This window comes from Xyrauchen texanus, chromosome 4 (assembly GCF_025860055.1).
Source record: "Xyrauchen texanus isolate HMW12.3.18 chromosome 4, RBS_HiC_50CHRs, whole genome shotgun sequence".
NCBI classification, from domain to species: domain Eukaryota; kingdom Metazoa; phylum Chordata; class Actinopteri; order Cypriniformes; family Catostomidae; genus Xyrauchen; species Xyrauchen texanus.
Window position 1 is genome coordinate 49,247,780 of NC_068279.1, and position 27,661 is coordinate 49,275,440.

Below are 27,661 nucleotides of genomic sequence, written 5' to 3' on the forward strand. Positions count from 1 at the left end.
CTAAAATGTTCATAATGTTAATATAATGTTAATATGCTTCTCTGTTCTTATCAAGTTATTAAAAAGGAAGCTCGAGATTCATATGACACAGAGGTATGTAATTAATATTGAACATAAGTTGATGCAATACTGAAAATGATATGTACACACATATATACACACATATGTACATATAGTATATGGCCTTAAAGTAATTTTAATGTATGTCCAATGTACTGTCTCCCCATATTTAAACTGCACAAATTGTAACCCTTGAGCCTAGAATACACCTTTACAGAACATTACAGCTCATTTCTAAAAAGTGCATTTGCTACACAATTACACCTTTACAATACATAAGACATGTATGATTAAACTGAACAAGAACTCTGGAGCAAGTATTGAAACAGCAGCATAATTATCGCATAGGCTGTTTGATTTTTTGGCCGTCAAAAAGAATACACACACACGCACGCACGCGCGCACACACGCACACATCATATTTCAGTGCATATTATGTATAATAACAGTACAAGAGGGACAAACAGCTCCCTGTTTGAAATTATTTCAGAAGTGTGTTCTGGACTTACTTCCACTGTTCTGAGTTCAGTTGGAAGACGAAATTTAGGTCAAAACTGTTGCAGGATTTCACTATAATTAGTTTCTCCCAAAACAAAGATGTCTTGGTTTCACAGCAATCCAGGGCTTAGGCGTATATGCTTCTGGTTAGCCAAAGTCCTTCCACCCTCCATGTTTACAGCCCTTGCGGTATGCCACTATTATCTCATCTTCCTTTTAATCAGCCTGGATTCTCATAATTGCTTGCAGTCAGTGCTGTATGTAAAGGCAGGCCATGCAACAGCACTTTCACATGCTAATATTGAGATTACAGGAAGCACTTCTCATATGCTTGCTTTTTTTCATTATTTGGTTTTGTTTTATAAGAAATCATGCCTCTAGTGTTTTAATTTGCTTGTTTAAAAAAAGTCCTAAAATCTGTTTTCATAGTTGATTTCCATTGCCTATTGCCAGCGGTCTAGTTCTGTTGTCTTCTTTATTTGACACCCATCATGTGTCAGTGAAGGATGGTTTGCGTGACAAGTCCTAGTTGGAGAGATAGAAAGCAAGGTTACGATGCCGCACAGTATAAGCATTCAATCATGTTATATAGCATTTAGATTTAAGACCAGAATTGTTTTATACCCAGCTGGAAAAACAACTTAAAGTGGTCATGGTAGTTTTGGAACATGGCTGGTCTGCAAGTCCAGCTTGACTAATAAAATGGTCTATTACTCTAGGTCAAAACCACGTCCAACAACTGGTCATCCAGCTAAACAACCATTTAGACTAGCAAATGACAAATGTTGGGGAAACTAATCTAAAATTGTAGCTTCCCAATCTACAAGCTACTCATTACTTAAAGTAGTAAAATTACAGCCAAGCTGATCTTTAGCTGTCAAGCTGATCAAAAGCTGATACAATGAACTGGAGTTACAATCTCTGAAGCTCGTACAGAATCACAGAAAATTATTGGCAGATGGTGCTTGACACTCTGCCCCTTATGCACATCATCACAGGCATATAAACCAGAGCACACTGCCATTTCATAAGAATTTATTGAGTGAAGGATGGAGCCATTTATCAGTCCCTAAACAGTGAGAAATTAGTAATGCAGAGAAGCTACACAGTGTCTCGTTCCCTCCTTTATGGGAATCCAGGTAACATTTTCATCCAAGACCTTTCCTTTTAAGTTGGTCACTCACTGCTGCGTCAGTAGCTGACGCTATGGGTATCATTTACCATAACAGCACACTAATGATTCAGATGCACCAGAACAATGTTCACGAGCCAATAGAGTAGTGAAAAACATTAAAAAGGAACTCATCTTCACATTGCAGTGGGAAGAGAGAAATACTCAGGTAATAAAACCTGGCAAAAATACTACAAGCAATGACAGTAGCCAGTCTTGGCATTGAATCATCGAGATATTAACCCTCATGCACAGACAGAATCTGGGAAGAGAGGGAGGAATCGTCCAGGTTTTAGAACCTGGAAAAGGTGCTAGGGGAAGCCAAGACTGTTGCCAGATAGATGTTTTCTAGTGACAACTCTTCTGCCCAAACCCAGGAGGAAGCCATGCTCCTAGTAGAATGAGATTTAACACCCATTCGGCACTGCTTGCCTTGCAAATCGTAAGCGAGCGCAATAGCCTCAACATCCCAGTGAAAAAGTCTATGCTTGGAGACAGCCAAACCTTTTGTGTGGACTCTGCAGCAAACAAAGCTGTTCTGACAGCGTGAATTGACTCATACATTCAGTATATGTATACAATGCCCTCACCAGACAAAGCATGTGTAGCCTATTAGCCTCGTCTGAACCAGAGGGAGGAGAGAATGCTTCCAGAGTGGCCACCTTTGCCCTGATGGTAGTGGCCAAAACATTGGGTACGTAACCTTCTTTAAGCTTAAGGACTGCCTTTGATGAACACAGTCCAAATTATAAAAAAAGAGTCTTTGACTGACAATGCCTGTAGGGATATGTACAGTAGGGACAGTAGGCCCCTTATACATTTTATTGAAGCCCACGTGAGCAGCAGCATTCTTCAACAAGAGTATGCATATGGTTACTTCATCTAACGGCTCAATCGGGGGACCGGTAAGTGATTCTAACACCAGCTCTCCAAGTCCCAGACTGGGAAAATAGCAGGGCGAGAGGGCCTAAGCCAGCTAGCTCCCTTTAAAATTTGCTCAACAAAGGGTGTTTTCCTAGTGACAGACCACCCAAAGAGTCATATCCAGTTATTATGGCAGCAACATAAACTTTAAGCGTAGATGGAGAGAGTCCAGAATCCACAAGCTTTGTAAAAAGCAAAGGCAATATTTCAAAGTGTAGAGCAGCCTCGTGGAGGGAGCTCTGCCTTTTAATATGGTATCGAGCATTGACTGCGACACACTGCAAGTGTCTAACGATGGACCTGGAGTCTCCACAGGCCCAGCTGGGAATGTCAGATCATGCCTTGAGCTTGCGATAGCAGATCTCTCCTAATGGGGAACGTCCACGATGGAGCATCCAACAGCACGATTTCCTTGTCTTACTGAACCTGCAAAACACCTGGTGTAGAAAGCAAACAGGAGGGAATGCATACTTTCTTTTTGCAGGCCATTGTGAGCTAGGTCGTCCATGCTCAGTGGAGCTGGAGTCATTGAGAACCAGAGGCGACACTTCGTCATCACCAGATTGGCAAACAGGTCTACCACGGCTTCCCCGAATACCTCCCAAATCCTCTGTCTGAGGATGAAGTCTCCATTCCCCTAGTCTAACTCCATGACATGAAAGCAAGTCTTCCCCACAGTTCAGGTGATCGAGAACATGCACGTATAGACAGGAGAAGTTTCTCACTCAAGTTGAGAACACGATGCGCCAGAGTCAACATCAGATGCAAATACACTCCCCATGGAGATTAATGTACTCCACAACTGCAGTACAGTCCATACGGTCTAGAATGTGAAAACTTTGCATGTCTGCCAGAAAGGTGTCCAGAGCAAAGAGGACTGTAGAACAGCACTAGGGAATATACTGTTTGTGCCACGTTGCTCGCACACATGTCCAGATACCGAAAACAAGACAACAGTAGCGCAGGGCACTCCCTCCCGAGTTGGACATATCCATTGAGACAGCTTTGTATTTTGACAACTATGCATTCAGTGCAACACTCGTCTGATAGAATGATGGTGTTCTCTAAATTGCAAGCTCGGCTACACAGTGGTGCATCATAAGGAGACTTAAGTGATTGCATCGTCACTTGTGACGAGGCACTCTCGAGTATACCAATCCCATACTGCCACTGCAGTCATCGACCCCAACATCCGCTGGAACTCTTGCAGCGGCAATGCTACTCTCAGCTTGAACTTCACCAAGCATTGGAGAATAGACTGAATGCGGGTGTTGAAATAACGAGCCAACATGATTACCAAGTCGAGTTTTATTCCCAAGAAGGAAGCCTGCCCACAAAACACCAAAATACACTAAGCCCTATTGACATTGAGGTCCAAATGCTCCAAGTGCATACGCAACAGATCCCTGTGCTTGCATGGCAACTCCCTCAACTGTGCTAACAGTGGCCAGTCATCGAGGTAGTTTAATAAGAGGACACAGCTCAGCCTCAGTGGTTCCAGTACCGCATTAACACATTTGAGAATGCTACAGTGCTTCTCGATGGAAAATATAGCTCATTACTGAAAAAGCTACACTATTATGAAAATAGCTAAATTACTGTCATACTACTGAAAATGTAGTTATGTTAGTGGCATCAGTACTTTTAGCTATCTTCTCCCCAACACTGCTAATGACATTAATGACCTGCTAAAAACCATGTAAAACTAGCAACCACCTTAAGCAATATAGCACCTCTGATTTTTCAGCAGGATAAAACAAGTATATAAGTTATTTCAATAAGACTTTATTAAAGTTATAAAATTGTTCCAGTGCTGTTATAATTACACTCTGTCATATATCTGAAATAAAATTACAACATGCTTTTCGGACAGGTTTAATTGACACAATCAATCATGAAATACATAATCAAGAGTTATTGAAGGAGCAGAAGGAGAAGGTTGAAAAAACTCATTGGAAACCTCTAGATATTAGTTGGAAATGGACAGGATGTCAGAGACATTTAGGAGTTAATGCAGTGAGGTGAAATGTAGGCTTTCAAGAAAATGTAACACCCCATAACAAAGAGGACACACCTTCACACTATATTAGCTTAAGATGCTTTTTGGAACATGGTAGCTTGTTTGTTCATGGCCTAATGTGGTCTACTTTCTCTAGCCAAGATGGTCAACCAGGTCAAACACGGCCCAACCAGTTGCCAGTGCAGCTGATCAACCCTCTAGACCAACTTGGGCCAGCTAATGACCATACATGACAAGCTTGGACCAGTTAGAAACCATGTGAAACCAACTACTACCAAAAGCTTGTATTAGCTGGATTTTCCAGAACAGACAAGCCCAGTCAACTGTTATTTACCAGGCCCATACGGCTTTTGTTGTCTAATAGATTAAATATTTCAGTGTTATCTGCACACAATACAGTATTTGTCAGGCAGTCTGATCATATTCAACCACTTAACCAAAGTGACCTGCTGGCTTGCAAGAAAGCTGTACACAAAGAGGAGGTACTTTTCTCCCCTAAAAACTGTTTTGGATACCAGCTACCTTTTCAAACAAGCTTTACTTAAAGTAAATTAGTTGAAACTAAGCAGGTTACTTCTGTATTTATGGTACAGAACTCTGAAATCCTCATATTAATATAGACAAAGATGGATCTCTTGGCCAACACAAAAAAGGCAACAAATAAAGCATTCACACTTCAACTAAAATGCAGATTTAATCCTCTTCTGAGTACTTTTTATTCTTCTGTACGTATAGAGTTTGTCATTTACAGGTGTGACAACCGCATTGTACACTCAAATTCACTTCTAAAAAGTTCTGTTGGCATTCATGTTTGTAGTCTACTACCACGAGACGCCAAACGATACTAGATGCACAGATTATAATTTGAATTCTTGAAGACTGATACAAGTAACAAGTACCTATTTTTATGTATCGCCTGATATCAAGTACTGATATGAGTATTGTTTTGTTTGTATTTGTATGCTATTCTGTTTGTATATTTACAGTATGTTTTATATTTTGATGTAGCCAAAATTAGTGTTAAGTAACAAAAAATGACAATTCAGGACCATTTTGCCATGGTGTAGCTTACCTTTAAATGTAACCCAGCTAACACATCTGATACTTTATTAAAGCTTTGATGATGTTATTTTATGCATATTGTTCTGTGCACTCAAGGAGTGGGTAATGTGGCTTTAGTATTGATTGAGTGTTCTGAGTTTGGCATTTGTTTGATTGCTTTGTCCATTGTTGTTGTGGGCTATAAGCGTGTGTGCATGAGAGAGGCCTCATATATATCAGGCAAAAAAGGATCAAATGAAAACTGATATCCTAGATTTAAATGGTTTAAATGCCAAAATGTTAATCTGTTAATCTGAAATATTCTTATAAAAAGTTATATTGCAAGTAACTTTTGTATTGAAAATATTTACATTTATTATAGAAGTTTTAACAGTGCCCATTTAATGAAGGGCCCTGTAAAGTGTGAAATGGAATGATATTTTTCCCTGTTTGAAGTCAAAGCTCATTCACCTGGACAGTCACTAGTAAAGGGCTTAGGAACAAGGAGGTCTTTAATACTGTAAGCATATCCATTCATCTCCACCTAAATGGAGCTATCATAATGTTTGTGGAAATGTCCATGAGCAAAGATGGTAGAATTCAAATTGTATACTTCCAGGGATCCTGGAGTAGCCGAGAAACTGCCATTGAGATTAATGGGAATACTATATTATTATAGGCATCCATGATACACATACATAATTATAACATTCACTCCTGCTAAATGCGGTTGTCACTCCCAAAGCTTTGCAGTGTGTCCTTAAAATACTTGGAATTAATAAATACTTATTATTAAATGCTGTTTAATGTCTTAATACTTTGACTTTGATCTCAATTCAGACAAACTTAATCTAGCATAAAGACTCTCAAAAAAAGCACTCTGAAAGGTGTTGAATCCTGTTGGTTAGCAGGATTACATAAGCACAAAGTGCAGCAAATGTCCTGTACCTGCAGGGAGGAGTGAGTCACACTCACTGCTTAACTCTCCGCAGACTTGCACATTTCACTATTTGAGAACCTCCCCTCTTCACATCCATAACATCCGGCTACAGTGGAGAACAGGTGGGGGCGAAAGAGGAGAGTGGCATCCAGGGGAGGACAGAGTAGGGGTGGGTTGAACGAGTTGAAAGAAGGGGGTAATGGGACAGATGGAGAGGGCAAAGTGAGAAGTAGGTGAGGGGTTAATAGGAAAGAGACCAAGGTGAAATAGGCAGAGCATGCAGTAACACAAAGAACAGAAAACAGCATGGAGAAAAGCAGGTGAGAATGGAAGAGAGATATAATTCAGGGGAAAAATGAAGTTGGATAGAAACAGACAATGAGAAAAGGATGGAGAGAGAAAAGCGAATAGCATCAGAAAAGGCCAAGAACAGTATATTATACAGAAGGACAGGGACATTCACAGTCTGGGCAAAGAGAAGTTTAATTAAAGTAGAGCGTGTACAGGGAAACATGACATGAACTGATAGGATAATGAACATCAAGTGAAGTTATCAATGAGGGTTAACAAGGAACAAACAATGCCCATAAAGAGAAATCACATATGAATCCACCTAGTATTGATATTTCTTCAAAAAGATGCGTACAGTTTCAGCAACATTTTACATTAATATTCCCTTTGTTAAGGGTTTATAATGCTATTCATAAATAACTAATAAGTATATACATATGCATTTTAAGTCACTTATATGCAGGTATAACAACAAGAATAGTGTTGGCAACATATTCTCCCATTGTACATTAAGGTACATTTTCATAAGTTATGAATGTTCAATAAGTGTTATAAGTGTTTATAACATGTGCGGTAAAATGCCTCACTATTTTACAGGTACTGTATGAAAGTCACCCTTTTTATGCATGGTGTTATAACCACATTTCAGTCATTTATTTTAGCATCTGTAAATAACGTATTAGACATAAATGAACCCATTTATAAAACCTCAACAAATCACAATTTCTTACGAGATATCTACAAGACAGTTGCCCTCCTTAAAAGCAGTGGCGGTTCTGGCTTACTTGGCACCCTAGGCGAGATTGGACATGGCACCCCCCCTTAACACCCCATATATATAAATAAATGGCACATTCTATTAAAATTTATATTATACAGTATATACAGTGCATAACTTAAATAGCACAATTAAATTATATAGTCAATAAATAAAGTATATGGCAGAATTCTTTCAAATTGCTGCTACTCTGTGCTATTACACCTAATCCCTAATTTAAATCAATGATTTCGTAATTTCTGCCCAGCGATCACATGGTTGATACTAATTATTGCAAGACCACTAAGAAGATCCTGTGCCATAGTGTAGCCTACCTATAGGCCTACTGTTTATCATAGTTATCTTATATTTGTTCATAATGTAAGATTACATTATAAGCATCCATAATCCTAACCCTACAGAGCCTTTAAGTCCGAGTAGCCTGTCGGGCCCCTTTCTCCCATCACGATTTTGCGAGCTCTGTGCAAGGGCAGGGTGGCACAATTTGGGGCACCTTTGTCCCATCGCAAATTTGCGAGCTCTGTGTGGGGGCGGCCTGGCATGTACCCTGATATGCCACCCCAGAGAGCGTTGCCACCCTAGGCGCCTACCTATATAGCCTATGCCAGGATCCGCTACTGCTTAAAAGTCAAAAGTTTCAAAGGCTATGTCAAATTTGGAATACTAGTTACTACAGCTACTGCATTTTTAATCCAAGTTTGTGTCAAAATTCGGAACAAAGCCATGTTAACTATCAACACTTTAAAGCTACTGTTGTCATTAGTAGGCTACTGTAACATTTCTATTTGGTTCATTTTAATGTGCGGGCACATTTGCTGAGATTGTTACATTGTTATTTGTGGTTCTGATTGATTCCTCTTTTTGAAACTGAAAAATAATAATAATAATAATAATAATAATAGAAGGTGTAATGATTCACTGGGGTGAAATTAAGTTTTAAACTCTAATCATATCAATTATAACAAACCTACAATCTTCTCACATTATACATTGTATTCTGCTGTCACACTTATGCACCACTTACATTTGAGTAACCAGTTACCAAGTTACATTTACATAGAACATGGTTCGCCCTCTTTTTTTTCAATATGACGTTTCTCTACAAATGCGCTGTTAATCGCTACAGATTTGCTTTTGCAACATTATCAATTCTTGTTTTGTAATTAATTCTCACAAATGTTTTAAAAAGCATTATTATGTGATTCATATGTTTTCTTATAACCACTTTAAACCCACATTAACTCATATTTTAACATTAGATCTTAGTGTACCTTTATTGGAGATCCAAACTGTCCATTCTGACTTAGTTTCAACAAACAAGTCCTTTGAAACATCTAGTATGTCATACTGTAGGAACTATATGTATTTTTTTCTTTTGTTTGTCTGCTTAAGCATGTGGTGTTTTCTGGTCAACTATGCCTTAATTGAGCATCTGGCGCTTTGCATAAATTTTTTCGATTCATACCCTGCAGTCTTGGTGTAAACCAGACGACCTAGTTGGGCCAGGTCCAGCTAACTCAAAAGCCCACCTTGCTGTCACGGCCCAGGATGGCATAGCTCATATACTGCTCTCCATCAACATCTGGCTCTGTGATATTCTGCGGCTGCCCTTCTATGATGAGCTCCTGAACCCCCTCCTCCCCTTTTCCTCTCCGGACCACCTTCCTTACAGTCTGCGTCACCCATGTGCATGGATGGGGTGAGATCAAGGAGAAACAGTGGATAAGCAGAGAGTGCATGAGAAGGAACGAAGGAGTAGAAATAAAAATGTACATTCAGGGTGATAAAAAGGAAAACATGTTAAATGCAAAAAATTGTGATGCCTGACAGAAAAGAGGAGGAAAGGAGGCATGGACTTCAAATCAACATGAAACAGCATTTGGAACCCATTTACAGATTTTTGAAAAAGTTAAAAAATACAGCATCACCACATATCCAGATTTTTTCAACTATTGTTATTTGCTCTTTTAATACTGAACACTTTATAAAATGTATGCTAACTGTCACTGAATTAATGTGTTAACTATTGACAACAATAACCCAAAACTTCTGGCTGATCTTATGAAAGTTATCATTGCAAAATGTCATTAAATGGTTGATTACATGTATCACAGCAGTTTTGAGGTAAAATGTCCACTGTGTGGCGCTAAAAGCGAGTTGTCTCAAACAATTCCTTCTTCTATACTCTAAACCTTAAAACTACACCAAACCAATAATGTCAAAAAAGAAAAAGTGAGATAAAAAGCGCAATTGCTGAAGCAACCACATAATTTCATGGCGCTTGTATGAAACTTCCAGCTCACGCATCAACTCGCATGTCCTTCTGGATTAGTAACCATGTCCTTTACATTGCAAGTATAACTCTTTATTTCAGTTCAGCTACTGCACAATTTGGTCGCACTTGAACAAGCTAATAAATATAGTTGTTTATGTAATCTAAATGTTAAAATGTATCACCTTACAAGTCATGTGCTATAGTTAAGCTCTTTTGAAGTAATTGTGAATTAAATAACATTGTGTGAGAAACAGAATGAACAATAAGCATTTGTGAATTTATAATCTGAAGATTTACTTATGATTTGTCAGAAAGTGAATAAAAATAATTGTTCCCCTTTCACTCTCTCATCGTTGTGTCAATGTAGTGACACTAGGGGTCTCTCATGAGAGCCTCGGTTACCTCTTATCTTTGAGAAAAGGCCAATGAGAATTGGCAAACAGAATTTGCATGCCCCTCCCCCATACATACAGGTATAAAAGGTGGGAACCATGTGTTTGTTCAGACCGATTTTTTCTTTAGAGCCGAGCGGTTGTGTTTCAGCAAGCTGAATAAATCCACTGCTGTTCAACTCACATCTACAAGGGTGTATGCTGTTGGAGATATGGCACAAATCAGCGGCTTTTCTCTTCTCTGCACACCAGGGCAGACTATGCCCCTGGGCACTTCGACAGCCAGCTAAAATAGTTTTATTTCTGTAGAAGAATATTTCTCTAAAAGAGCAAGCACTTGGACATTGAACGTCTTTTTAAAAACACGTCTTTTTCAAGATGCCCTTCCATCCTTGTGTTGTGGTCGTTACCTCTCCGCTTCAGTCTGCCACGGGCGCTGCCTCATGTGTCTGGGCAGAGAACACACTAAGGCAGCGTTTGTGGATGTTTCATGTTCTCATTGTGAAAACAATTTTCGGGAGTTTCACCAAGTAAAACCCCACAGACCATCTGTTCCCCAGCATTCTCGTCTGCCTCCGTCCGTGTCCGAGATGTGTCCGGCTCGCCTTACGGCCAGTCTGATGTCACTTTCAGACCCCCCGAGCTGGATGAGAGTTTCGTAGCTGCGCCAGAGAGTGTCATGGTGGAATCCAATGCTGAGGACTTGACCGGGCTGGCGCCTTTGGGAGTACCCGCCCAGTCTGAGGCCGATGCTGTGTTGTCCGCTATGCTTGCCCGGGCTGCAGCGAGTGTTGGGCTGGTCTGGAACCCTCCGTCCTCCCCTCAGCCCTCGTGGCTAGATGATTGTTTTTTGGGCACAAGGTGCAACTCACAGCCATGCCCCCCTCCAGTTCCTTTCTTCCCGGAGCTGCACGATGAGTTGACCTTTTACTGCCCGAAACAGACTTCCTCGCTCGTCCGCTCTCAGTACCCTTGACAGCAGATACACGGAACTACCTCAGGTGGATAAGACAAAATGCCGCCACCAGGTGGGATCATCCATCACTCCCATCCAAGGCCTGTAGGCTGACTTCGTCTCTGGCGACCAAGATCTACAGCGCCGCTGCCCGCCATGGCCCTCCTGCAAGTCCACCAGGCCAATGTGCTAAGAGATTTGCACTTGGGTAGTCCTGATCCTGATGTGCTGCAGGAACTGCGCTCGGCAACTGACCTCGCCCTCCGGGCCATCAAGGTCATGGCACACGCACTCGGACAGACGATGGCCACCCTTGTGGTCCAGGAACATCATCTGTGGCTGAATCGAGATGCGGGACCCTGACAAGGCTCACTTTCTCAACGCCCCCATCTACCAGATCGGCCTATTCGGCGACACCGTAAAGACTTTGCCCAGCAGTTCTCTGCCACACTCTACAAGGAGTGTGGCATCCTCGTGGGCACTGGCCAATGGCATTTCTCTAGCTGACATCTGCAGATTGGCAGGCTGGGCAACACCCAATACCTTCACGAGATTTTACAATCTCTGGGTTAAGCAATGTTTTGACAGGTCCGAACACGTAGAATACGGTAATACGGTGACAAAAGCTGTGCAACAGCATTTTGTCATGAAATACTGTATCACCTGCTTATAATGCCTTTCCCCTCCCCTGAGGTGAAGACGTGCACTCTACTCCCCCAGTCGAGTCCACAAGTCACGGACCTTGGGTGTCCTTCCTCCCTAGCCCTCTGGCTCCGAACTCAGCGGAGGAAGTTCGCAGCCAGACCCACCGCAGGCAGGCAGACCCACATCTCCCTTGGGCAGAGCATCTCATTGGCCTTTTCTCAAAGATAAGAGGTAACCGAGGCTCTCAAGAGAGACCCCTAGTGTCACTACATCGACACAACATCTTGTTCCCTCCATCAGGGAACGGAGGTTACGACAGTAACTGAGAAGTTCTAGCATCTATAGAGTTAATTTCACCAAGAAATTAACACAATACATGCAAAGAGCAACATAAAATATCATTTTAAAATGTAGGTATAGTAATGTGATTCTGTGTGACCAGGTTGCAAAACAATGTCGAAATACCTATTGGTTAGCATATTTGTCTGAGTTTGAGCAGCCTAGGATTATATGACACAAAATGCATTATTTCATGACAAAATGCATTTACACTTGGAGCTGGTCACATTTAGTCAACGGAAATGTGCACTATGGGACTGGGAACCCCAGTCCCATATTGAAGTGCACAAAATGCTCTAGTGTCTAGTTAAAAAATGGAATGTATAAAAACAGTTATTTTGTCATCCAGAAAACCTTTTGTGGAGGAAATACATATTTCATTGCATTTTCTCCATGATAGGTGTTTTCTGTTATTCACAAAATGAAAAATTAATCTGGCCTGATGTTCACAAAATGGAAGGAACTTGTTTCAATTTCGTGCGTGCAATCAGGTTTTAGTTTAGAATTTTGTGTAACAGCGTTTTGTCATGAAATACTGCATTTCATGTCATGTACATTAATTAATTCAGTCTATGAAATTATTAAGGTTACACATGTTGCCTCATAAACTTAAGCTTCATGTAGACTTTAAGCACTGTTCCAAAACTTATTGAACAGCCTTGCTGTATACAGCCTACTTATTATAACCTCACAAGTGAATGCTTTACATAGACAGCGACTCTGTTAATGGCTATTCACGTGCAGCCTGCAAATATCACTCCTTATGAGCATGACAGACTTGACTAACCTCACAGTTGATTCCAAAATAGCTCAACAGTGCCTGCCCTCTTTTTCAGTCATTATGGTTCTGTAAGTATTTTCCCCATTCATTTATTCCATAGGGATTTCAGAACATTCTTCATATAAGAGTTCTAGGCCATGAACCAAACCAAATGTACAAGACTCTGTACTTAATGTCTTTTATGAAGGAAAGAACTACAGTCAAATGAAGCATTGCAAATGACATAACTGAATTAAAAAGTATGGACAAAGGGTCCTGGTTAGCTCAGTGAGTAAAGACACTGACTACCACCGCTGGAGTAGTGAGTTCGAATCCAGGGCGTGCTGAGTGATTCCAGCCAGGTCCCCTGAGCAACCAAATTGGTCCAGTTGCTAGGGAGGGTAGAGTCACATGGGGTAACCTCCTCGTGGTTGCTATAATGTGGTTCTTGCTCTCGGTGGGGCGTGTGGTGAATTGTGCATGGATGCCGTGGAGAATAGAGTGAAGCTTCCACACACGCTATGTCTCCACAAAAACACCCTCAACAAGTCATGTGATAAGATGCGTGGAGGCAACTGAGATTCGTCCTCCACCACCCGGATTGAGTCACTATGCCACCATGAGGCCTTAGAGCACATTGGGAATTGGGCATTCCAAATTAGAGAGGAAAAAAAACTATGGACAAACATGTCAAAAAAGTACTGATTTAAAGTTGTTAATTATAAAAATATAGAAAATACATATTTGTATTTTCTTGCAAAAAATATTCCGATTTTTGCAAATATATGCGAGTGGACAGTTGCTGCAGAGCTTATTTGGCATGTTTTTTTTTTGGCTGCAGTTCTCCGAATTGTGGAGCATTTCTCTGCGGGGTTATGGATAGGGTAGTCCTTCACCAGAAATTACGCTATTACAGTAAACTAAATTTCTACAAAAATGCAGTTTAAATAACATGTATTTACTATAGGTCTGTCTTTAAATTTTGCAAGTTATTATTAAAAATAAATGGATAAATTGAGAAAATAGATAAATAAATAAATAGTTTAGAGTTAGCATTTTGCTAAGCTAATGATCCAATACTGTAATCTAAAAAGCATAGAAAATGAACACACATACATGTTGGGTAAAATTGTCCACTCTAATATTTATTTATACTTTATATTCTTTTAAGGAGCTTGTCATGATTTGTTTTAGGATCACCTTCTCCCTAAAGGATACATGTGATGCTGTATTAGAATATTGTCTAAATGAGGTATCACAGCTTAAGGTTGCTGCCTACGGTTGAAAAGTGTTCATGTCAGGAGTGTGCAATTGATGCCTTTAAATGCTGTCTAGGTAGACAGCTTACCACATTTTGGAATAGACTCCAACCTACGTTTTGTTTACTGTAAACCATGAATCACATTTATTTGCAAAGCTACAAATAAATAATCAATAAAAAAAAAAATATTTGAGGGTAATGTGGCAGATGACTGCTGCATGCATTAAAGCAGGATGAGAGAGCTGACCTTTTTGGTGACGATGTTGCCATGCTCGTCTGTAAATTGCTCCTCGCTCACTTGCTCTCCTGGTTGATCATCTGCCTCATCACCCTAAGTGAAATATGACAGAAGCAACTTAAAAAAAAAAAACCTCACTCACGCATTTGATGTCTTCACAATTGTCTTTGTCTTGATTACAGTTATTTGACTACAAAGGTCAAAATGACAAACCTTGTCTGAACCGCCGTTGGTAATTTGCACAAAAACATATTGTACCATGTGCACATTCTACCAGTGTATTTTCATCAACACCCACCTTTACAACGTTATGCCAACCCATAAACTACAAATCAATGTTCATCCATGATGATAAACTAGACACATACTGAGCATATAGATAGATACCTGTAGATAGATAGACGGATAGACAGACAGACAGACAGACAGACAGATAGATAGATAGATAGATAGATAGATAGATAGATAGATAGATAGACTAGATAGATAGACAGACAGACAGACAGACAGACAGACAGACAGACAGACAGATAGATAGATAGATAGATAGATAGATAGATAGATAGATAGATAGATAGATAGATAGAAAAGACTGATGATAGACAGATAGACAGACAGACAGACAGACAGACAGACAGACAGACAGACAGACAGATAGATAGATAGATAGATAGATAGATAGATAGATAGATAGATAGATAGATAGATAGATAGATAGATAGATAGATAGATAGATAGATAGATAGATAGATAGATAGATAGATAGATAGATAGAAAGATAGATAGATAGATAGATAGATAGATAGATAGATAGATAGATAGATAGATAGATAGATGATAGATAGATAGATAGATAGATAGAAGATTGTGGAAATGTAATGTAATGTAAATTATATTTTATACACCACCTCACTTTGATTTGCTAGTCAAATGTTTTAAAAATATGAAACATATTTTAGAACAAAACTGTTTAACTGCTTATTTTTTTATAAATAATATAATTATTTTGCATTACTCATGCAAACGCTTCGTTTTTTTTTCTTTTCTTAAGAATTTCAGCATCTAATGAAAAAGTAAATCTAAAAAGTTCACATACTTTTTCCTGCAGCTGTAGTCTTACAGGTCAATGTCATACACTGTCACTTCTAAATCAAATCAAATTCAACTAAAACCAATCCCCAAGTCCTACTGACATACCCTACAACCAACACATTCAAATAATGTATTTTATCACTACGTGAACCTATCTCCCCTCTTTGAATACCTTCAGAATAACCCTGCGCCGCACCACTCGTGTGGTGACATTTTCCTCTTCATCGGCCACGCCTTCATCCTCACCCAGCTCACGATCAAGTTGAGCATGAACGAAGGCCAGCACAGATCGGACAGAACTGCTGGCAATATGCAGGACGTTTTGGCAACTGATCACCAGGAAGGCCAACAGCACGAAGCTGAAGAGCAACTCAGTCACCATTGCCCACATAGTGTCACGATTGTGTTTCAAAAGCGCACAGAGACTAACACGCACTGGGTAAGGTCCATAGACACGTTGGAAAGATGTTATCTTCCCCTAGTTTTTGTCTACCACTCTTGCCACAGGTTTCATTTGAAGAAAGGAGAAAAATTATAATCCGAGACCTCTCCTCTTTCTCCCTCTCTCGTTTCTTCCCCTAGTCAGCTGTTTTGGGAATGTGGTTGGCTTTAGCTTCCTTTTTTGACTGTACTCTCTCTCTCTCTCTCTCTCTCTCTCTCTCTCTGTCTCTCTCTCTTTCTCTCTCTCTTGCCAGTGTCCAATTGCACATGTGTTCTTGATGCCTTAAATACCCGCAATGTGAGGACTCTCTTGTTCTGGTTAGAAGTTTGTGAACGTACACGAGCAGCTGCTGACATTTTGAACATTTTAATAATGTTTTTTAATAATGTGTTAATGTGTCTTCTTGATTTGCATGTAGACTTACACAAGTCAAAATGTTACATGAACTATTTACAGAATGGAACCTCAAATTGTTTAAGGCGAAGTGTGTTATTCCTGTGCCACATGAAATTGCACAAATAATGACTGATTTTGAACCGGTTTCCCCAAACATTTCCACAATCTTCATTGTAACAAAGACAGTTCTGTTTACACTTTTTGGGGGAATCAAATCAACAAATGGCTTACTAATAGCTGTCCCTTTATAATACATGCTACTCTAAGCTGGTCTTTTCAGCAGGAGCAAACACCAAATACTCCATGTCAAAAAATAGCTTTTGCATTCCCTCACTAAACCTTTCACATGAATGTTACACATCCAATAGTTTTTCTTTAAATATGTAAGCCTGTTGTGTTCCAGTAATGACAGTCTTGTGTCTTAGAAAGAGCATTGTAGTTTATGACCTTGCTGTCACTGCATTCCAAATCAATATATAATGCCCCCCAATCCACGCCCCCAAATGGCCACTCCTTTAAGATCACAGAAGACAGGATCTATATTTAGAAACCAATGGGATGTGTCCATGTAGGGGTTCGATGTGTGTGTGTGTGTGTGTGCCACAACAAGCAACTATAAGCATTTGTGTACAGCAATTTGCTGTCAAAATACTAGATAGATAGATAGATAGATATTAAATATTTTTAAATGTCAGAATAATAATAGAGAGATTGATTATTTCAGCTTTTATATCTTTCATCAAATTCCCAGTGGGTAAGAAGTTTACATACACTTTGTTAGTATTTGGTAGCATTGCCTTTAAATAGTTTAACTTGGGTCAAACTGTTTGGGTAGCCTTCCACAAGCTCCTGTCAATAATTTGCTGAAATTTTGGCCCATTCCTCCAAACAGAACGGAGTCAGATTTGTAGATCTCTTTGCTCGCACATGCTTTTTCAGTTAGGTTGAGGTCAGGGCTTTGGATGGCCACTCCAATACCTTGACTTTGTTGTCCTTAAGCCATTTTACAACAACTTTGGTGGTATGTTTGGGGTCATTGTCCATTTGGAAGACCCATTTGCAACAGAGCATTAACTTCATGGCTGACAACTTGAGATGTTGCTTCAATATATCCACATAATTTTCCTTCATCATGATGCCATCTATTTTGTGAAGTGCACCAGTCCCTCCTGCAGCAAAGCATTTCCACAACATGATGCTGCCACCCCAATGCTTCACGGTTGGGATGGTGTTCTTTGGCTTTCAAGCCTTACCCTTTTTCCTCCAAACACAGAGATGGTCATTATGGCCAAACAGTAAAAACATTTTCATCATACCAGGGGACATTTCTCCAAAAAGTAAGATCTTTGTCCCCATGTGCACTTGCAAACTGTAGTCTGGCTTTTTTATGGTGGTTTTGGAGCAGTGACTTCTTCCTTGCTAAGGAGCCTTACAGGATTTGTCACTATAAGACTTGTTTTACTGTGGATATAGATACTTACCTATTTCCTCCAGCATATTCACAAGGTCCTTTGCTGTTTTTCTGGGATTGATTTGTACTTTTAGCACCAAACTACGTTCATCTCTCGGAGACAGAATGCGTCTCCTTCCTGAGAGGTATGAGCTGTGTGGTCCCATGGTGTATATACTTGCATACTATTCGTTGTACAGATGAACGTGCTACCTTCAGGCAATTGGAAATTGCTCCCAAGGATGAACCAGACTTGTGGAGGTCCACAATTCTTTTTTCTGAAGTCTTGGCTGATTTCTTTAGATTTTCCCATGATGTCAAGCAAAGAGGCACTGAGTTTGAAGGTAGGCCTTAAAATAAATCCACAGGTACACCTCCAATTGACTCAAATTAGCCAATTTGCCTATCATAAGCTAATTGGCTAATTGCTTAAGGGATTGACATAATTTTCTGGAATTTTCCAAGCTGCTTAAAGGCACAGTTAACTTCTGACCCACTGGAATTGTGATATAGTCAATTAAAAGTGAAACAATCTGTCTGTAAACAATTGTTGGAAAAATTACTCATGTCTTACATAAAGTAGATATTCTAAATAACTTGCCAAAACTACAGTTTGCTAATATGAAATCTGTGGAGTGGTTAAAAAATGTGTGTAATGACTTCTACCTAATTGTATGCAAACTTCTGACTTCAACTGTAGATAGATAGATAGATAGATAGATAGATAGATAGATAGATAGATAGATAGATAGATAGATAGCGAAATTGCATGTGCAAGACGTTGATAGCTGTAAACAACGAGACATCTTTTGTGGATGCGTCATGTCCTCATTGCGTAGCAATAACCATGGCAACGTTGCGGTCGTGGCTCGCTTTCGTAAGAGGCAGAAGGCGGACGCAGAGATGACGGACATCCTTTCCTGGGTGCCACAAGCATCGGGTTAGAGTGGAAACCTCCGCTCTCCCCTGAACCCTCGTGGCTGGATGATTGGTATCTGGGCTCGCGGCGCTGCTCACAGCCGCCCCACCCAGAGCCCTTCTTCCCCGAAGTGCATGAGGAGCTGACGAGTTCGTGGGAGGCAATTTTCTCTGCCCGGTCCAGATCTCATGGCTCCCCCGTTCTCACTACCCTCGATGGCGGGGCGGCCAGGGGCTACTCGATGATAACCACAGTGGATAAGGCACTCGCGGTGCACCTGTGCCCGCGTAGCGCTGCCACCTGACACAGGCACCCAAGCGCCCATCCAAGCCCTGTAGGTTCACATCTTCCCTGACGCTAGAGCCTATGGTGCCGCCAGACAAGCCTCCTCCGCCCTGCACACCATGGTTCTCCTGCAAGTCCAACAAGCCAAGGTGCTGAATTGATGCCACCTTGTGTGCGGAAAATGCCACACTTCTACGGAAGCACGCGATAGAGCCTGTCCCTCCAGCCGAAATGAAGAAGGGGTTAAACAGCCCCTAATTCATTGTACCGAAAAAAGGCGGTGGGTTGCGGCCAATCTTGGACCTGCGAATTCTGAACCAGGCCTTACACAAACTCCCGTTCAAGATGCTGAGGTTAAGACGAGTTCTAACGAGCATCCGTCATCAAGATTGGTTCACGGTGGTAGACCTGAATAATGCGTACTTCCACGTCTCGATTCTACCACGACACAGACACTTCCTGCGGTTTGCATTCGAGGGTCAGGCGTACCAGTACAAAGTCCTCCCTTTTGGCCTGTCCTTGTCCCCTCACGTCTTCATGAAGGTTGCAGAGGCTACCCTTGCCCCATTAAGGGAAGTGGGAATCCGCATTCTCAACTACCTCGATGACTGGCTAATCCTAGCTCACTCTCGGGATGTGTTGTGTGCACACTGGGACCTGGTGCTCACGCACCTCAGCCGGCTAGGGCTTCGGGTCAACTGGGAAAAGAGCAAGCTCCTCCCAGTTCAGAGCATCTCTCTTCTCGGTTTGAAGTTGGACTCAGTTTCGATGATGGCGTGCCTCACGAACGATCGTGCCCAGTCGGTGCTGACCTGTCTGAAGGCATTCAGACAGAGGACCGCTGCTCCAGTGAAACTATTTCAGAGGCTCCTGGGGCATATGGCGTTCTCAGCAGTGACCACACCACTCGGGTTGATGCATATGAGACCAACCTCAGGTGGTCCAACTAAGTTGGAGTCGATACGGGCAGTCACAGGTAGACCTGTTTGGCTCCCCAAGATCCTCCCATTGCCCACTCTGGTACGCCCTGTCCGAGGCCCCCCTCGGCATAGACGCTGGCAAGTATGCTTTCCCCAGTGAGCCTACTTGCACAGACCCTGTGCAAGGTCAGGGAGGATGAGGAACAGGTCAACCTAGTGGCCCCCTACTGGCCCACACAGACTTGGTTCTTGGACCTCATGCTCCCGCGACCAGACCTCTGGAACCTCTATGTCTAGCCCCTGGATGGGACATGGAAGACCTCAGTGGCCTACCACCTGCCGTTGTAGATACCATCACTCAGGCCAGACACCATCACTCTGGGGAGAAAAATAAAAAAGAGGGAAAAGAGGCATGACGAGGACAAGCCAGTCCCCATTCTTTTGAGTACTCGACTTGTCCCCAAAGGGCTGTTCGACACTCACACTTGTGTCAGGGGAAGTTACAGGCCGGCCCGTTGCACAGCAGTCTGCCCATCTTGCACTGCCGATCCACGTAACCCAGTTCAGCCAGTTGTGCTGTTTTTGTAGGGGACCCCTTGTGCCACTACATCGACACATGTCAAGGGAGTGACAGATAGGGAACATCCTGGTTACTTTCATAACCTCCGTTCCCTGATGGAGGGAACGAGACGCTGTGTCCCTTCTGCCACAACGCTGAACTACCGCTGAACCTGGACCTTATTCTCGGCTCCTCAGCACAAAACCTAATGAGCGGTATGCACGTCCCCTCTTATACCCCCTCTGTTTGTACAGGGGAGGGGCATGCAAATACCACTTGTCAATTCCCTTTGGCCTTTTATCAAAGATCAGAGGGGGTTCCAGGCTCTCAAGAGGCAATACAATACATCGCCACAACGTCTCATTCCCTCCATCAGGGAACGGAGGTTACGAAAGTAACCAGGATGTTTTCAGCAAACATGAAGAAAGGAGAGAGTAACAATGCAGTAAATCTTTATAAGCATGGAAAAAGGTGGTGCTTGTTGGGAATAATAGGATGTAGGCTCTGTTATATTTTGGTGAATGTAAGCACTGTATATTAAATAATTTTGCTCTACTGACACAAAACATCATATATTATTGTCAGTGAAATTATTTGATGTTCCACTGTATTTTCTGAATTTGGACATGAACTTAATTACCATCTCTTGGTGGAATCACCAAACTGCAACAGCAGGGACCAAGTTAAGAATTTGCACTGAGAATAGATGTGATTCTCAGATGTCTCAGCACAATCACCTGTTACTCAGGAAAATAGCAAGGTACTTCATTAACATGCAATACACCCACTGTTTGCACGCATACACCCACACATTGCGCTGGCATGAAAATTGCACTTAGAATTACAACTATGACGAAAATTGTGTAAGACACAGTGCATGTGATGTTACGCTGCTCCTAGCACGGTCACAAAAATAGAGTCCAGTGTGTTTTGGACATATGACAACACAAATGCAACAGAAAGAAAATATTTCACACTGTCTTCTCAGTTCTTACCTGCCCTCTTAGACGCATGTCCTCCCAACCTCGAATGTTAGCTGTTCTATGTGGGAAGCCTAGTCCTTTCTCAAAAGGCTGTGTTCCCTGATAATGCCCGTGGATAAACTCAGCATGCCCTATATCCCGCACTGGTTCAATTAGGGATTCCTGGCCTAGGCAAGACTGTTTAGAATCACAATCCACTGCAGCTCGCACTGATGACATCATAGATTCAATGGCCTGTCTAGGAAGGGAGCACGAGAGAGACCCCACCCTACTCGGAGTTGGTTCTGGGGCAGAGTGCCAACCAGGAGCCCCCTGATCCTGTATGTATGACAGGAAGGACCCACCACTTAACCTGGGGAATGAGACAGAAAATTAGAAGTGGTAATGGCCCAGTCAGGTGTAATAATTATGAGTAAAAGTAGCCTTCTTTTTGTTGCACTGCGTAAAACTGTGTGTGGTCAGTGAAAATAAGTCAGCTAATTAATAAATACAGGCATGCAAGTCTTCATTCACTTAAAGAACTAATATGTTGACATGTTTCTTATTGAAACATCCAGCTGGGGTGGGATCTATCACAATGCTTGTAAGTTTAGTTTAGTTTAGTTTGCTTTACAGTCAAGCCCTACCACTCTTGACAGCTTGTACTTAAATACCATTTAATTGCAGCCACTTCCTTCACAACCAATTGATGGCTGGGTAAGTAAATAAAGCACAAGTGTTAGTGCAACCAAAAACACACTGACAGGGCCAGCGCTAAAATTTCCCCCCAGGCCCAATGAGTAGACTACACTACCGAGCACCTCAACCAAAGGCTTAGGAAAATGTTTCCAGTTGTCTCTGCCGGAGATGGCCCTGCACACCAATGAACCATGTTATTTGAAATTTAAGGTGAGGGGACGTTCTCATTCTAAAGCAGGGTTGGGCAAACTTTTTGACTCGAGGGCCAAATCAAGTATTTGAAACCAAGTGAAGGGCTAAATGCATTACAAATTAAGCCTTTTTTATTTATTCCAAATTGACATGCCAACTACTACTGTACTGTTGTGGACAGTACCTTTGTACAACTTTATCCTGTTTTTTTATGAACACACTTTAATACTTTGAAAAATTATTTTGTAACACGTCAAAAACACACCGTTTCCTGCGTCTCTACTCTTGTGTATATCACTGGATCTACATGCAAAATATGACAACAGATTGTAATATACAGTTCTGAAATTATAATTTTTTTAATATTACAGAGGGAAACGTTTGGCATATTAAGCACCAATTATCATTTAATATATAGCAATACAACTGTCAAATCATCTCAGCCCAAAGTATCAGTGTTAATGTTCAGATATACAGTGCATCCGTAAAGTGTTCACAGCGCTTCACTTTTTCCACATTTTGTTATGTTACAGCCTTGTTCTAAAATTGATTAAATTCATTATTTTCCTCAAAATTCTACAAACAATACCCCATAATGACAACGTGAAAGAAGTTTGTTTGAAATCTTTGCAAATTTATTAATTAAAAATCACATGTACATAAGTATTCACAGGCTTTGCCATGACACTCAAAATTGAGCTCATGTGCATCCTGTTTCCACTGATCATCCTTGAGATGTTTCTACAACTGTGGTAAATTCAGTTGATTGGACATGATTTGGAAAGGCACACACCTGTATATACGTATAAGGTCCCACAGTTAACAGTTCATGTCAGAGCACAAACCAAGCCATGAAGTCCAAAGAATTGTCTGTAGACCTCTGAGACCGGATTGTATCGAGGCACAGATCTGGGGAAGGGTACAGAAACATTTCTGCAGCATTGAAGGTCCCAATGAGCCCAGTGGCTTCCATCATCCATAAATGGAAGAAGTTTGGGTCGGGGGAGAAGGGCCTTAGTCAGGAAGGTGACCAAGAACCCAATGGTCACTCTGACAGAGCTCCAGTGTTTCTCTGTGGAGAGAGGAGAAACCTTCAGAAGAACAACCATCTCTGCAGCACTCCTCAAATCAGGCCTGTATGGTAGAGTGGCCAGACAGAAGCCACTCCTCATTTAAAGGCACATGACAGCCCACCTGGAATTTGCCAAAAGGCACCTGAAGGACTCAGATCATGAGAAACAAAATTCTCTGGTCTGATGAAACAAAGATTGAACTCTTTGGCCTGAATGGCAAGCGTCATGTCTGGAGGAAACCAGGCGCCGCTCATCACCTGGCCAATACCATCCCTACAGTGAAGCATGGTGGTGGCAGCATCATGCTGTGGGGATATTTTTCAGCGGCAGGAACTGGGAGACTAGTCAGGATCGAGGGAAAGATGAATGCAGCAATGTACAGAGACATCCTTGAATTGAGAGTGCTCTGGACCTCAGACTGGAGCGAAGGTTCATTTTCCAACAGGTCAACGGCCCTAAGCACACAGCCAAGATAACAAAAGTGTGGCTACAGGACAACTCTGTGAATGTCCTTGAGTGGCCCAGCCAGAGCCCAGACTTGAACCCGATTGAACATCTCTGGAGAGATCTGAAAATGGCTGTGCCAAACCTGATGGGGCTTGAGAGGTCCTGCAAAGAAGAATAGATGTTCCAAGCTTGTAGCATCATACTCAAAAAGACTTGAGGCTGTAATTGGTGCCAAAGGTGCTGCAACAAAGTATTGAGCAAAGGCTGTGAATACTTATATACAATAAGTGTTTGTTGCTTATGTTGCAAAGATTTCAAACAAACTTCTTTCATGTTGTCATTATGGGGTATTGTTTGAGGAATTTTGACGAAAATAATGAATTTAATCAATTTTGGAATAAGGCTGTAACATAACAAAATGTGGAAAAAGTGTAGCACTGTGAATACTTTCTGGATGCACTGTATGCAAAGTTGTGTCTGGTGGTAATTTCTCGCTGTTGAAAGACAAGGGGCATGATACAAGTTCAAGATCAGTCTCATTTTCAGCAACGTCTGTGAAGCGACGGGAAAACTCGGTATGCAGGTTGATTAAAGTGCTACTGTATGTCTCAATGCGACACTGTAGTATTGGTGATCTTAGTGGGGCCAGAGCTTATTTGTCTGGAGAACAACACAAGTTTGGCTTTGAACATATTCACGTTGGAATACAATTCATGCACAAAAACGTCCTTTCCCTGAAGTTTCAAATTTAGATCTTTCAAATGCCCCAGTATGTCCAAGCCAAACGCAAAGTCGGCCAGCCAATCTGTGTCTTGTAACTCAGAGAAGTCATCAGCTTTACGAACTGTATCAAGGAACATAACTATCTCACTTCTCAATTCCCAAACATTGTGAAACACTTTCCCCAGGGTGAGCCAGAGCACATTTGAATGGTACAACATGTCATGGTGCTCCGCCTCTGTGCCAATGATTAACTGAATGAACTGCCGATGGTTAAGTCCCCTTGCCCATATAAAGTTGACAAGTTTTACAACCATTTTGGCATTATTTTCTAGCTTCAACACACTTTGACACAGGGCTTCCTGATGAATACATTGAAGAAAAATGTATTCCTCTGAGTTTAGGCTTTCTTCTTTTACTTTGTATAGTGATTTTTAGCAGGCCAATGTTTTCAATGTTTAATCATATACATTTGATTGTATGTGCCACTATGTAACTAGCCTTTGTTACTGAGTCTTGAGTAGAGCACTGTTTAGTGAATGTATTTTGTTGGGCTTTTAATTTCGTGGCAAGTTTTTAAGGCCTTGTTTGCCTTTTCTGCAGATGACATGTTGACACAGTTTGTAGTAATCTTTAAAAACGGCAAGACTTTCTTGGCATACAAGACATACGGCCTTCTATCCACCTTTGGTAAACAAGTATTTTGCGGTCCATTCTTCTTAAACGTGACATTCCAACTCAACTTTTCTTAATTTTGCCGCACTCATTTTTCACTCAATCATCTCAAGGCAGCAGTGAATTGGACATGACTGAGCTCATTCTAATTGTGCCAGAAAGTTCATGCTTTCATATACTGTACTGCAGGCAACAGCAACATCTATTGGATTGTGTTTGTATAGCACCAAATTAGTCATTTTGGACCAAACTCCCAATATAATGATATTTAACACTTTTTAAAAATGCCTCGCAGGCAGTATAGAAGTGCCCTGTGGGCCGTACTTTGCCCCCCTCTGTTCTGAAGATTCAAAAAGAGTAATACATATTTTGGGTCCATATCACAAAATGTAAAAGAAAAGAAAAATACATTATATATGTGTATGTCAGCTGAATCTCAGTTTTGTCAGCTTTTGGGAATACACTAGTGGATAGATGGTCACAAAACACCAATTTGGATTTAATGAAGTCTAAAAGTTGAAAATGATTACCCAAAGATGATTCTAGAAGCAGGGGTGGTCAACCCTGCTACTGGAGGGCTACATTACAGAGATAAGCTCAAACTCTTCTCCAAGACACTTGCCTGTAATGTTCAAGCAATCCTGAACACCTTGATAGGCTGGTTCAAGTGGGTTTAATTAATGTTGGAGTTAAACTGTGCAGGAAGGTAGTTCTGCAGGAGCACGGTTGGCTACCCCTGTCCTGAATAATTTGTACCAGTAGAGTCATCTACTGGTCTACAAAGTGATTCAGTGGCTAATGGGTAACTCACCTGTCATCACCATTATCTGCCCGTCTTCTTAGCCCAGGTGACTCACTCAGTCGAGCATATATTTGATGTTGTCCTGAAACAAGAGATATGCTATCTTCTAAGCTTATGCCAACTTCTCCCAACCCACCATTGGAACTGTCTTTAATGTTGTTGACTTCTTCACCTACAGCCCCTTCCGTCCTCTCCAACCAATGACCTCTGTCCAGAGCATTGATGTTGACCCCTCCACTCAGGCAGTGCATCCCAGCAGCACTGTAATCTGAGTCTGCCCCAATGGATTGATCCTCAAGAAGCTCGATGGAGCCACTTAACCCTTCCTGATCGGCAAGCCTCACTGGTCCATTTCCACCAGGACTACCATTCCTGGAGTGGCAAATGCTCCTGTTTAGAAGTGCCTCAGAGTCATCAGCATTACTGCACTCCAGAGAGGAGTCCTCCACAGCCACAATAGAAGGACTATTGCCAGTGGGCCAAACCTGTACCTCAGACATCTCCATGAGTGTGTCCTCTTCTGTGGTTGCAATGGGTGCACACTCCATGCTTGACACTTCCTGCCAATATGGCTCATTGCCTAGTGGCGAAGGTAGACTGTACTGCATGGAGGCCGGTGAAACTAGTTCCTCCTGCACCACCAGTCCGTAACCTGGAGGGACAGAGAGAGGCATGCTGATACAGGCCCCCCCCACTGCACCCCCCAATCAGCCCCACACATAAGTGACCCCAGGAGGGATGTGCTCCAGACTAGGGGGTGAGGGAAGGGAGACTGGAGAGCAAGCCCAACTGACTTAGTAGAAAGCAAATGGGGAAAAAAAGTAAGAATTTAGGGAGGCTGTTGCAAGATATTAAAAGCTGCTGTAAGCGATAGAAATCAATGAAATAGGTGTCCTGAGAATCACACTTGTCATTGTGACATTCTTAGACTCCGAATGCAGCCCACGTGTGTTTGCTAATTAGAATACTTGGTTTTGAAGTAGCCAACTAACACTGTATTTAAGTGAGCAGTTTTGGAGATAGGCCATGTAGTTGTGGATTAGGGATGGTCTACTTCATTTGCTAAGTCTGACAGAAGTTAGAAAGACAGATAACATCACTTACAGCAGCTTTAGGCCAGCAGCGAGAGCACAGGCATTGGTGGTACCAGCAAGTATGCAGTTGTAAAAGGACTGTTGCTGCCCCACGGGTTGTCACACGAGATAAAGGGGGGGTTAAAGAGAAATTTTCAACTGTCACCAACCAGGAAGTAAAAGACACCCCTCTAGAGTTGGGGCAGAGCACCCTGTACACGCACACATGCTTTCTCTTCCATGCTCTCATTCCTAGAGTCATTACATTTTGGTCTCTATCAGGCTTAAGAACATGCATGCAAGCAAGTAGCAAAGATATTCCATCATCCTCAACAACCATTTTTCTTATGAAGAAGGGTGATATACA

General features: G+C 41.6%; 1 protein-coding gene across 3 annotated transcripts in view; it reads right to left on the reverse strand.

Moving 5' to 3' along the window:
* The window catches only part of LOC127634949 (ankyrin-1-like), a 191,680-nt gene that overhangs the window by 1,478 nt on the left and 162,541 nt on the right, over positions 1 to 27,661 (reverse strand). Inside the window, exons 39-44 of one of the 3 annotated variants that reach the window (XM_052114737.1) lie at positions 26,231 to 26,873; positions 21,647 to 21,986; positions 14,598 to 14,681; positions 9,253 to 9,396; positions 6,663 to 6,760; positions 1 to 1,083 (exon numbers count right to left, since the gene is read on the reverse strand). The exon at positions 1 to 1,083 is cut by the window's left edge and continues 1,478 nt beyond it. In XM_052114737.1, coding sequence (XP_051970697.1) covers positions 6,686 to 6,760; positions 9,253 to 9,396; positions 14,598 to 14,681; positions 21,647 to 21,986; positions 26,231 to 26,873 — 1,286 coding nt within the window. In that variant the 3' untranslated portion in view covers positions 1 to 1,083; positions 6,663 to 6,685. Of the gene's footprint in view, positions 1,084 to 6,662; positions 6,761 to 9,252; positions 9,397 to 14,597; positions 14,682 to 15,852; positions 16,312 to 21,646; positions 21,987 to 26,230; positions 26,874 to 27,661 lie in introns of those variants that run through there. The other 2 variants (XM_052114723.1, XM_052114730.1) reach the window with 2 other exon arrangements.